This window comes from Biomphalaria glabrata, chromosome 14, assembly GCF_947242115.1.
Source record: "Biomphalaria glabrata chromosome 14, xgBioGlab47.1, whole genome shotgun sequence".
NCBI classification, from domain to species: Eukaryota; Metazoa; Mollusca; class Gastropoda; family Planorbidae; genus Biomphalaria; species Biomphalaria glabrata.
In genome coordinates, this window is record NC_074724.1 from 10,892,793 (window position 1) to 10,906,373 (window position 13,581).

At 35.2% G+C, this 13,581-nt stretch overlaps 1 protein-coding gene across 1 annotated transcript; it reads left to right on the top strand.

The window, feature by feature from the left end:
* Positions 1 to 512: 512 nt before the first annotated feature.
* LOC106051328 (toll-like receptor 4) lies at positions 513 to 9,714 on the top strand. The gene is made up of 2 exons (XM_056009347.1): positions 513 to 989; positions 3,442 to 9,714. Exons 1-2 carry the CDS (start codon positions 842 to 844, stop codon positions 6,021 to 6,023), a joined length of 2,730 nt encoding a protein of 909 aa, XP_055865322.1. The 5' UTR covers positions 513 to 841; the 3' UTR covers positions 6,024 to 9,714.
* The last annotated feature ends 3,867 nt before the right edge of the window (positions 9,715 to 13,581 follow it).

Sequence of the window (13,581 nt, forward strand, 5' to 3'; positions counted from 1 at the left end):
GCCCCAAACACATTAGGTGTTACTATGAGTTTGCTTTGAAATTCACGGAGCCCTAGACTTAGAGGATAAAACTGTAATAAAAAAATTCACCTAGAAAAGTGCATTGACATTCATAAAGCACACGTGACTTCTGGCTAATAGTCACGTGGTGTCTGGCAGCGTATGATCACCCGATCGCGACGATTTGTGGTGGCGGTTGAGAGGGTCAGTGCAAGCAAATATTGCACAGTGTAGGACGGAACACTGTCCTGTTGGGGTATACTTTGCCCAGTTCCGTCCGAACTTTGACTCCCGATGCCGTCACTGTGGAGAGAGCGTCAAAACAGTGTCGCATATCTTCTACGAGTGTCCTCAGCTCCGAGAGCTAATGGGGAAGGTGTCTGAGCAGTCACTCGACTTGTATGGTAGCTACGAGGCATTACGCCGAACGGGCCAGTTTCTTGCCAAGCACTACGGGAGGATTGATTCCTTCCTTCTCTTCTTTTCCTTTTTCAATAGGAGTTCATCTCAGGCTACTAGTCCGATTCAAATAGATACGAATAGAATTCTAAGCATTAAATGCTAAACCAAACTCGAGACAGGGTCATCAGAGAATTGTGAGCATTAGAATATATATTATTAACATTATTCTAAGAACTTTGAATATAGATACATGCACATGTATTTGACCAGGAAGTAAAAGAGATAGTATTTAAAAGTATTCGCCCTGTACAGAAATGATGTATTTATAATAAGATAACTAAACACAGAAAACAAATTTCGAGATTAAAACTCTCTTATGATTTTTTTAATGATCAGACTGTACACTTTGTGCTTCTGAAGTGACAATAGATCTTGTATAATGGCAGTTGTTTTTCCATTCGTTCCTTTCATTGTGTGGACTATTCTATGCAACAGTTATTACATTGTAAGTTATTCAAAAAAAGATCAATACGATGCGAAACATCATACAGATGGAAGAACTCAATCAATGCTGCTTACAAAAACAGGTTCGATTTTTATTTATATAAATATGTATTCTATTTCGGGTTCAAATAGTTTTAAACCATTTTTATTTTAATTTCATTTTTATAAATTTAAAATTCGGAAACAAAGTAAATAAACATTCACAAAGATACTTTTAAAAAAGCTTATACGAATAGTTATTGTATCAATTTGTTTGGACCAGTTCTGTAATAAAGTCAAGAATAGATCTAGACCAGCGGTTCTCAACCTTATTAGCTCGACGACCCTTTTTACAGTTCATCATTTATTCGCGACCCCCATCAGTAAATTATTTTTGTTTAAAAGTATGATGTTAGAAAATTATAATTGGAGGCCTAATTATCCAATTACAAATAAATGAAATCATTTCTTTAGGATGTGTATTTATGTACAATTGTATTTGCTAGTCACATTCCATACACGTGACAATTTTCTGTATTTAAACTTGAGAACAAACAGGCTGTTTCCAGAAATAAATATATTATTGCAATAGGAAGTAGAAGGTGTAACACAGACAAATGAGAACATGACTGCAAACGCTTGATCCAGATTTGTGTGATTAAAAAGAAATGTTTCACTGTTAAACTATTTCAATCTCCTAAAAATCTTTAACTTTGACTTTCAATGGATTTCTGGCAAGTGCAATGAGATGTTGAGTAAATTTGGAAAGTAGGAGGAAATGTTGTCTACAGACACGCGCAAATGTTCTTTCACAGAAATTATCATTTTATCTGTTTGCCAGTCATTTCGCTCATAGAGTGCAGATACAGTTGGAAGCATTGTCAATATTATTTTCGTTACAAATGACATACTGTTTGTTTTTCTGCTTAAACTTATGGGGCAGGCAGAGGAAACAGTGGTACATATCTTACAAGAGTGTCCAAGAGCTGCGGGGAGACAACTGAAGGGTCAGTGAACTCCATGGGAGCTTCGAGGCACTACGTTCAACTAAAGTTTCTTACCAGAGCAATACTGGAAGTCCATGCTTTCCTCCCCTGCTACCATTTGGAGTTCATCCAAGGTTCATGTTGTCCAATGCGTTATGGATTTCTAAACAGAGTTTACGTTTTCAAATTTATGGATGCTTTATTCAACCTTTTCTAAAACGTACATCGTTTAGTTAATATATTACTAATATACGACATTCTTGTTAGCGATAGTGAGGAAATTAAATATGTAATTAAAGGCCTTTATGTTTCATTAACATCTTAACGTGAGAATGACTCCGAATCGTCCAGAAGTAGCGATACGTTATTCATTCATCTGCATTAATTTAAACGTATTCTAATATAGCTGCTGGATAATTAAAAATGTTCGAAATCAATTTTGATTCAGTTGTCTTCATCATCTATCCTTGACCAACAATATAATTAGTAAGTTCCACTGATACAACTTAGTATGTGACAAGTTTAACATGTTAGAATAGACCAAAAAAAAATTCCATAGTTTCGATGGACATATTGTCAATCGACCCCCAAGGGGGTCGCGACCCACAGGCTGAGAACCCCTGATCTAGATCAATAACAATAGATCTGTGCGATTAGAAATAGTTTTATCAAGTTTTTTTTTAGAGTTATATCGTGCTTTTAGCTTTCTCACTACGGTAGGATCCTATCACTTGTCTGGACCAGTTGGGAACATGGGGAAAGGAGGAAGAAAGAAAGGAATATCTGGGTGAAATTTTATTGTACTTTCTTTTTAAAAGAAAGATTAAGAAACCTGAATTTGAACTCTTGGCCAGGGAGATGCTTATAAAAATAGAAGATTGTAAAGTTATCTATTGTTTGCTTCAAACTTACTTTAAAGCGGCGACCTATAAAGGGGAATAATTCAGCTTATATCACCACTTCAGTAGTACAATTTCTTTCCCTTGTTCGAAATAACAAACAAAATAATGAATTACTAATAGTTAAAAAAATAATTAACTAATTTTAAAAAAAAATTGATTCGTGTGTTGTCAAGTAAAAGAAATAAGTGTGCTAAATTTCAGCATGATCCGATATTGAATGTCGAAGACATATCGTGAACAAACTTTTTACCAGACAGACATACAGACAGAGTAATTTGATATAAGTTTAGTAAAAATCCATTTTAATATGTCTTTGATTTTCGTTGACATTAAGTGCTTTCTGTGTTTCCGATATAGATCTTATAGAAGGTATGTGCAGCATCTTCCTTTCAACCTTAATGGGGGGGGGGGGGCTGGAGTGCGAGCTAGATCGGTATACTGCTAAATATCGGATATGCGTGCTGGACTCTCATTGGGATTTATCGATGGCTCCGGTTTCAAACCCTGTCCGTTCCCATCCCCCGTTGTCTTGCGGGGGAGGTTTGGACTAGAAAGAAGAAACATCCGAAACAAGTAAAACTTTTTACAACATTTTACAGGACATAAAACTTACTAAATGTACTGATAAATAACGTACAATTCTTATACAACGTCTATTTTTTGTACAGGTGGAAGGTCTCAGTCAAATGGACAAGACAACAATGAGAAATCACCGAAAAATATTTTTGATGAAAATTCTTATTCAAAGTGTATAGACTACCAGCTGACCGTTAACTGTGCAAATCTACAGATAAAGAAAATAAATTCTTCATGGTTTCCTACAAGCACAGAGGTTATTTTTTTGAATGACAACATTATTAGTCAATTGCTCAATTCAACATTTAAACATTTAATACATTTAATTCATTTGGATATTTCAAACAACAAGATATCCCAGATTGAGCTTCATGCCTTTGAAGGTTTGATATCGTTGAAATATTTAAGTCTATGCGATAATGAAATCTCCTTCGACACAGCTGTAGTGGATATTTTCAAACCGTTAACAAATTTGGAGACGTTGAATCTGGTACAAAAACCCGGTACGCAAAAATATGATGTTCCAGCTTCGATGTTGCAATCAATGACACGGCTACGGAATCTTTCCATCACTACAGTGAATTACACTCTCTATTTTGTACCAGAGTTTCGAAACTTAACAAACCTGGAAGTGTTAGAGATTACTGGGTCAGCGCAAAATATAACTAACATATCGTTTGAGAATGTCAAGGGTTTGAAGGAACTCATATTCAGAGACATGAATTTTATAAGCTCTATGGACGATAAGGCATTTGTACATTTAAACCAACTCACAAGTCTGAAAATGACATTTGTTGTAATTAGTTTACAAAAGGTTTTACCTTTGCTGTGGCCATTTAAGGGCAGAAATATGTCTGAGATTTATTTTAAAGGTGTCACCACAACAATAAGAATGCCTAACCCAATGGTTGATGGTTTTCTCACTAAAAAAGACTTCAAGTATCTGACAGAGATATGTTTGAGCTCGTTTTCGATCATAAAATGTGACATTTTTTACATAACCACGGACGCATTTATTAACAGGACTACAATGAATCGTTGTCTGCGTCACGTTGAGGTCTCTGAGAACCCTTTAATCGGAAGTCCATTAGCTCTACTCCCACTTGGTTTGATTGAGAACCTTGCAACAATTTTTGTTGGCAACGCACTGCGAGTATGTCAACTATTTCCCCCTTTTCCTCGTTTTACTTTCAATCAAAATTATTTCTCTGAGCATCTTTTCACTGACCATCTGTCTATTTATGATGAAAGAGCAAGCGAACCAGATAGAACATTTACCAAAAGTAATGATCGAATACAACAAACACAAGCAGACATGAGCAAATTATTTTATATGTTTAATCATACATTTTATATCCACTTACCCAAAGATTTACAAAGCTGGAAATTACTACGATTGATACCCCATTATATATTAGATAATGATGTCATCTTTCGTGGAGCTGATAACTTACAATACGTGGATATAACGGATAGCGGATTCAACACATTTATTGGCCATTTACAAGGTTTACCGTCACTGAAGACTTTAATAATGTCAGGAAACAACGTCTCTCTTCTTGCTGAATATTTCTTTGATCAGCTCTTTGCATTAGAGAGTTTGTCTCTCTCGGATTGTCTACTAAATAGAGATTTTTTCGCTATAAAAAGTGATCGAGTCTTTGAGAATACCACAAAACTAAAAGAACTTGACTTATCTAGTAATTCGCTAAATTCACTTAGCGATAAAACTTTTTTTCGAAATCCAGAATTAAAATATCTAGGCTTGTCTGACAATCAGTTCAAAAACATTCCGTTTAATTTAAAGTTTACAACAAATCTTACACTGTTAGATTTAAGTCAAAATATTATCACTACTCTCACAATGGAAACTACTACGGCTGTGGATTTATTAAATTCAAGGAACGGAGGATTTCAGCTCATGTTAAATGGAAACATACTTTCTTGCGGTTGCCATGATTTATCATTTCTTCAATGGTTGAATTCAACTTTAGTTCGTTTAGACAACAATAGAAACTACACCTGCATGAACAAAGATGGTGAAAGGACAAACACATTGGCGTTCTCTGATCTAGAATCTCTTTGGAGACAATGTTGGGGTGAATTCTTCTTCTACATTGCATTAATAACATTATGTCTTTATGTTACTGGCGCAGTCTTAATATTTCTGATGTTAAAGAATAAAAACTTTCTTGTTTCATATTTCTTACAAATTTTCGGCAATTTCAAACTTCACACCAGATTCGATTATAAGACAGATGTTTATATTGGCTATTCAGATGAAGACTATCGATTTCCTTGCATTGAACTACGCGAACATCTAGAAAGAAATTTGAAATTGAGCACTTTTATAATTGACAGAGATCTTTTGGCTTCTTTGGATAAAGCCAGTGGTATTGTGGATGCAATCAACTCTTGTTGGAGAGTTTTACTTGTCTGTAGTAAAAGTTTTTTAAATGACGAGGACTGGTCAATGTTTACTATGAGGTCAGCCATGTACGCACAAAGTCCGGCTAATCCGGCACGAATTGTTATAATGGTACATACGAGTTGTCTCTCTTTGCTCCCCACAGAACTGTTAAGTGTCGTCAATGATGAAAATATTTTAGTTGTTTCTGAGTGGAAAATAAACTACATTCTAAGTGAAAAGTTGAGAACACGTCTGACGGCTTAAAGTCACTTTTACATGTCTCAATAAGTCAATAAATGACAGCTAACATAAATATTATTTATGCATTAAAAGTAACATTTGAAAATATAATAGCTGACTACTTTGCTCTTCAAGCTTGTGAACTAGTCATTTCATTTACTATCGATAGATTAGGCGTTCAAATTACCTCATTCTTTGATTTTCAAAAGCGACACTACCATCACCGCTTTTTTTGCCGATTAGAAATGAAGGCTATATCACCTTTGTTCTCATGACACGATGTAGACAAATGTAACGCTTCTCGTTGTTATTTTCATTGTTTTAACAAGCAAATATATCACTCCCACAAATGTTATTTATACAGAAAAAAAATAACTTGATTAATACGACGTATATTTATCAGTGTTTGTGAAACATTTTTGATACAGTACTAGAAGTTTATATGCTACATAACTAAATCTTATATTCTACCCAACCAGTGGCGTCACTAGGGGGATGCGAGGAGTGCAGTCCGGACAGGGTGACACCCATTATGGGGTGACACCCGGATGGGAAAAAAATGAAAATTTGCAAAATCTAGAAAAGAAAAATCCGATTGGAAATCTTATTATCGGCAAAAACTAGCAAATTCAAAAGAAAATCTCTAGATATATACCCAAATATGGCTAGGCGTATCTACTGTACTAATCTAGATCTATATATTTTATTTTAGCCCCTGTTGTATGCATTTTCTTTTCTTTGGTAAAAATGTCCAAAAAGCTACCCTACGTGATAACAAAGAGGTTACAAAGGCAGTCTTTTTTGTTTTTAAACAAAAATAGGTTGCATTTGCATAGTTATTTTATCTTTTAGTATTAATTAGTTGAAAGCGAATTTATTTTTAAATTGTAAGAAAAATTAAAGTATTAATTATGTGACGTTATTTTATAGTCCAAGTAGACCTTTTCAAAGTTAGCAACAAGATCGGTTCAGTTAAAGAAAACATCTTAATGCCTCTTCAAGTGATTCTAGAGTCTATACCGTTTTTAAAGTAGTAGAAACCCATTTCTCCCGAATAACGTACCATCGTACTATTGATGTTTTTTGTGTGAACAGAACTGGCCCGCTACGAGACACCTTTCTAAACCTGAGGAGTACCTTAGGACAACAAGCCCATTAGAAACTCATATAAAGTACTGAAGCTTACCTGAAGCTGTGCCTCTGTGGTAAGGTGCACCCCTTGGGGGGTGGGGGGGATGGAAGTTCACTCATGAAAGCGCGACGTCCTGACCAATAAGGATGGGGTGACTCAATTCAAACTATTTTACAAGGGTAAAATTAAAAAGTTGTTTGTTCATTAAAGTTATCAATCAAATTGTTTTATATCAATCCAGTGAAATCACAATATCAATGTATAAAAAGTTAAAATATCGTTAGATAAAGACTTCGTATTAATGATCTTATTAAATGTATACCCTTTTTTGTGAGGCGTCTGCAAAAATATCGATTACAAGCTTTTGAAGAAGACATTTCAAAATGTCTCTGCTGATTGATTCTTTTAAATGTTCAGAATGATCTCTCAAGTGTTTAACACCGTTACGTTGACGACTATTTGTGACAAAAATGAAAATGAAAAGTTGGCGGCAAGGCTTCTTACAGAGCACGAAGATGTTGTTAAGACATACGTGCGCTATATGTAGCTCGAACGGCCCTCGTATAATAGTATTGGCCAATGCTGCCTCCTTCTTTAGAAGACTTGATTTGAGCAACATTTTTATTATTTGTATAAATAGTGCGCTCAGATTCGAAGAGAATACTTCTTTATCGGAAGGTCCCACTTCGTTATAATTTTACATTTATTTGGGCTCTTCTTACTACGGGAAGAAAGACAACACAAGCTGAGAACGAAGGAAAACGCTTGGAGGACCTAACGGGGCTTCAACAGACCACATTGCTGATGCCTCTCTAATACTAACTCCTAAAAGAACATTTGGGTTATAAAAAACATTTTAAAATTATATACATAACACTATTTTTGAAAAAAAAAAGACTTAACGTTTAGTGGGCGGTGGCGCCAATGTAAAAGTTTGAGAAACACTGCACATTTTCCTCGAATGTCTCTCATACTTCAAATACCGCCCGTCTATTCTTTATTGAATTTTATTTGACCTGCAATCTTCTTACGAGTAGAAGATTGTACAAGATAGAATTAAGGAGAGTGAGTTTGCCGAAAAATGCTTTGCGCCCGGGTATTCGTCCCGGATCTCACTAGGGGATCTTTAAGCACTCCCTGAGACCAATAGCAAAGGCAAGGGTACATTTTCTACTTTCACTGGTAGTCAAAGTTTGAATAACACAGCATAATTTAATGCCGTTTCCCGTCTATAAGTCTAACAAAGGAAACATGTTTAGGTGATGTTAATAAATTGTAAAATATCCAAAACTATTGAAAAAATGTCATAAACAATGGGATTTTAAAATAAAACTGCCATTCATTTTACATTTCTGCAAAATCGACGAAAGTAGGTAATCAGCTGACTGTATGAATTCAATAAAAATAATTAACGATAGTTTCTATTGAGAAAGGTTTCAATAAAGTTGATGACCGGGGGAGGGGGTGACACCTTGATCTAACCGCACCGGGTGGCATCGACCCAAGTGACGCCACTGTACCTAACTAGAGCTCTGACTACAATCTTATAGGCTACACTACTTTTTTTGCTTCTATAATATGATTCCAGATGGTAACAAACTAGAATCTTATATGCTACCTTTCTATAAATTTATATGTTCCACTTAATAGAGCTTTTTATGTTGCCTAGCTAGAATCCTAAATGCTACATTACTAGAACTTTAAATGCTACCTTAATAGACTTTTCTATGCTACCTAACTAGAAATTTATATGCAGCCTTAAAAAAAACTTTATAAACTACGTAATTGGAACTTTATATGCTACATTATTAGAACCTTATAAGACATTATGTGCTACTTAATAAAACTTTATAATTATATGCAACTTTTTAAATACAACCTTGACAGGGGTTCATAAGCTAACTAAATATAACTTTTTATACTACCTTACTAAATTGTATATGCTAATTTTAATGGATTTTATATGCAACCAAATTTGAATCTTATAAGTATTCCTTGCTAAAATATATTCTACCTAGCTAGGACCTCAAAAGACCTTTACATGTTATCTAAATATATTTTTATATGCCTATTTCATAGGCCTTTGTTTTCTCCTAATTAGAACTTTATATGTTACCTTACTAGAACAGTATATACCTTCCTAGTATATATCTTTCTCTACCTTACTAAATATTTATAAGCTACATTACCACAACTTTATATGCTACTTTTATAGAACTTTATATGCTACCTAATTTAACCTAAATGCAACTTTATATACTTCTTATTATATCATTATATGCTACCAATATAGAGCTTCATATCTTATAACCTTCTGTTATACAGTTAAACTCATTAAATTCGCTGATGATACTGCCATAGTCGGTCTTATTTCAGGAGACGAAACTCAGTATCGAAGCTCGATAGAAGAGTTTACAAACTGGTGCACCGACAACTTTCTAGAACTGAATGTAACAAAAACTAAAGAACTTATAATAGATTTTAGAAAGAAAAAACAAACTATACGTGAACTGCAAATAAACACTACATCTATAGAACAAGTAAAGGCATATAAATATCTAGGCATTATCATCAACAACAAGCTTTCATGGGAAGACCACCTTGGAACTCTGACAAAGAAAACAGCCCAGCGACTCTTTTTTCTATACAAACTCAACAGTTTTAAATTAAATAAGAAGATCCTTGAGACATTTTACGGCGCGACTGTACAAAATCTGCTAACATACGGAATAAGTTGTTGGCAAGGCAACGCCTCATCTAAACTGTTGCAACGTCTAGAAAACATCATTAAAAAAGCATCAAAAATTACACTCACAACATTACCACATTTAAAGGAACTTTTTGAACAAACGTGCCTAAGAAAAATCGAAAAAATCTTGGAAGACAACGGCCACCCGCTCCATCAGAACTACGCCAGGTCGTCGCGAAGTGGGCGACTGCTGTCAATCAAAACAAAAACTGAGCGGTACAAAAACTCGTTCGTACCTCACTCGGTCAGACTCTATCACCGCCACTCATTGATCAGGGAACATGAAATGCACCAAGATACCTGTGTGTAGTCGCTGAATGAACTCTTTATGTTGTCTGTTGTATTTATGTGTATTTTTCTGTTGTGTTGTCTTTATATGAGAAACGAGTCCTTGTAATCACAACAAATTTCCGTAAGGATCAATAAAGCAGTCTTAGTCTTAGTCTTAGTCTTAGTCTTATAAACTTTTTCGCTGTGTCTCTAGTAAGCTATGTTCAAACTGTAGTAATGACTAAACTTTCAAGTAAAAGTTGAAGACGCAAAAGTCAACAATAACAAGCAAAATTAAAAAAAAAATCGTTTTAAAAAACAAAGCCTTCATTAAATGTAGTTGTATCAATAGTTTGGATCAGTCATGTAATTAAATTTGTAATAGATATAGACCATAGACATAAATAAATATAGACTGGCCGAAGGAAGTAACTTCATGTAACTTGAAAACATGTATATCTATTGTATTCGGATGTCCGAATTATGACAAATTACATGATCTTCATTCTTAGAGATTAAACAAAACTACACTGCTGTTTGTTTTGTTTTACATGTTTCGGATGTTCCTTCAGAGTTGAAGATAGTTTACTTCCAAGTCCAAACCTCCCGCAGGACGACGGGGGATGGGAGCGGGCAGGGTTTGAACCCTCGACCGTCGATAAATCCGAACGACAGTCCAGCGCGCAAACCGCACGACCAGACTGCCTCCTTATTTACAATATATATAGGTTTGTGGCTGAAATAAACATGAATACTTAAGTTTTATACTGCTCATTAATGTTGTATAATAAAGTACACAAAATTGCAAGTCACAAATTTTCGTTTCATAAAACTCTTAAATCGGCCAGTCTATATTTATTTATGTCTATGATATAGACAAACAATAATAAATCTGTGCGATTAGAAATAGTTTTACCAATTGTTTTTGTTTAGCGCAATTACACGATTTTAGCTTTCTCACTACGCTATGATCCTATCACTTGTCTGGACCAGTTGGAAAGGGGCGGGGGAGGAAAGGGGCGGGGGAGGAAAGGGGCGGGGGAGGAAAGGGGCGGGGGGTACCTGAATTCGAACTCATGGGCTAAAGCCTCCTCCGGCTTCTCAAGCCAACACGGTAACCATTCTGCTAGTGAAGAGCTTATGAACATGGAAGATTATCTATCGTTATCTATCTAGTTATCTTATGTTTCTATAATCTCGTCCTTTTTTATGTTTAGGTTCACTAAGTCTCAAACCACGAACTATAAAGTTAGTACTATTTCTTTCCCTTGTTTGAGATACCAAACACAATAATTAATTTACAATAATTAATTAACTAAATGTTGTTGTTTTTTTAATCGCTTCTTGTGTTATTAAAAAAAAGTTCCCCTTTCAGACATTGTGGTCTATAGGGCAGATGATGTAAAGGTCATCTGTTTCTGTGGCCTACGGTTAACAAGGGTGTCATGTGGCCAGCACAACGACCAACCGCCTTTACTTTTCCCTAACTAATGTCAGGTACCCATTAGACCTGGGTGCCCGAAGATTCCGAAATTAAAAATTCCAGTCTTCACCAAGATTTGAACCCCAGTCCCCGGTTTGGAAGCCAAGCGCTTCACCAATTAGCCACCGCGCCTCCTTGTGTTATTAGGTAAAAGAAATAATTGTGCACAATTTCAGCTTGATCCGAGATTTGGAGTCGGGGGAAATAACGTGTACGCACTTTTAACAAGAAAGACAGAATGAGTTGATGTAAGCTTTGTAAAACAATAAAAGACACTGAATTTAAAAAAAGAGAATGAGATAATTTAAAGTCATTAGAAAATAATGCAAGCATGTGTTTCAGAAGTCTCTTGATGAAAGTTAAATTACGCGAATGGCCACCCCATTAATGTCGTAGACCACTTTACGTACATGGGCAGCACTGTATCCAACAATGTTTAATTAACTGTCTAGAGAAATAGACAACAGTGTGGGATATAATGTCTCTAAATGAAAATAAGGTCTCTCCGCCTATAAACACAATTTAATGCCTATAAATAAGACAATAAGACAATAAGACAATAAGACTGCTTTATTGATCTTTACGGAAATTTGTTGTGATTACAAAGACTCTTTTCTCATATAAAGCCAACACAACAGAAAAATACACATAAATACAACGACAACATAAAGAGTTCATTCAGCGACTACACACAGGTATCTTGGTGCATTTCATGTTCCCTGATCAATGAGTGGCGATGATAGAGTCTGACTGAGTGAGGTACGAACGAGTTTTTGTACCGCTCCGTTCTTGTTTTGATTGACAGCAGTCGCCCACTTCGCGACGACCTGACGTAGTTCTGATGTAGCGGGTGGCCGTTGTCTTCCATGATTTTTTCGATTTTTCTTAGGCACTTTTGTTCAAAAAGTTCCTTTAAATGTGGTAATGTTGTGGGTGTAATTTTTGATGCTTTTTTAATGATGTTTTCTAGACGTCGCAACAGTTTAGATGAGGCAGATAAAGCAGTGGTTCTCATCATAAATTGTTATATCTCTGAAATCTTGGTTTTCTTTAGTAATCATCTGAAGCTGCATAATGATGTACTATGGCAAGACTAAAGACCGTCTTACATGTTCTATAGGAAGAAGTGTGGGCAGTGGAGATTAACACTTTACTCTCCGACAGGTACGATGGGTCGGACACCTGTCCTGTATGATCGCATGTCACAGACTACCTTTTAAGTCGAGCTTAAAGGAGGACAGCATAACAGGTCGCCCCCTCCCACAATAACAACAAACTCACTTGCACAGAAGAAAGCAGCTAGCAGCAAATGGCCTCTAAAAGAAAGCTTTTACAAAGGTCACTGGATAATCATTTGAGACCCAATGAAAAGATTTCTTCTTTTTCACTTTTAAGAGATTTTGTTATTAGTATTTGTTCTTTCTTATCACGAGATTATCAAAGAAGAGCATTAGAAATATAATAAAAGACCCGGAACTTAAGACTTTGTGTATTATTGGACACGGAAGTAAAAGACAATTGCGTAATTTTACGTTCTCTAGGAGAATATAAAGCAAGACACATCATTATATAATAATAGTCTCAAGATAGAAACTATTGCATTATTATGAAGACCTTGTGTCAACTTTATGCGCAATGCTATTCTTCTAAACTGTAAAATGGCCATTTTTTTCATTGTAAAAGTACTTGTTCTTTTTGAGTGTACTATACTTGGTCGTCAATTTGTGTACATAGCAAGTGATTCCACGAACGATAATCTCGGTTTTATTGGCAAAGTAGGAGCTCCTGGTAGCAGAGAAACTATCAGGTATAGAAGAAAAGGTTTGTATTGCTATTGAAAGTTACAAAAAAAATAATTTTAATATTGTTTAAATGCATTCTGTATTTAATAAACATACAGAAAATAGACACCAAATTAGAAAAACTACCTTTAACTTAAAATCAGTTT

Excerpts from the sequence above, each read along its gene's own strand:
- LOC106051328 (XM_056009347.1), top strand. The coding sequence starts at position 842 with ATGGCAGTTGTTTTTCCATTCGTTCCTTTCATTGTGTGGACTATTCTA. Across the intron at positions 990-3,441 it reads AATGCTGCTTACAAAAACAG|GTGGAAGGTCTCAGTCAAAT; the intron begins GTTCGATTTTTA and ends TTTTTTGTACAG.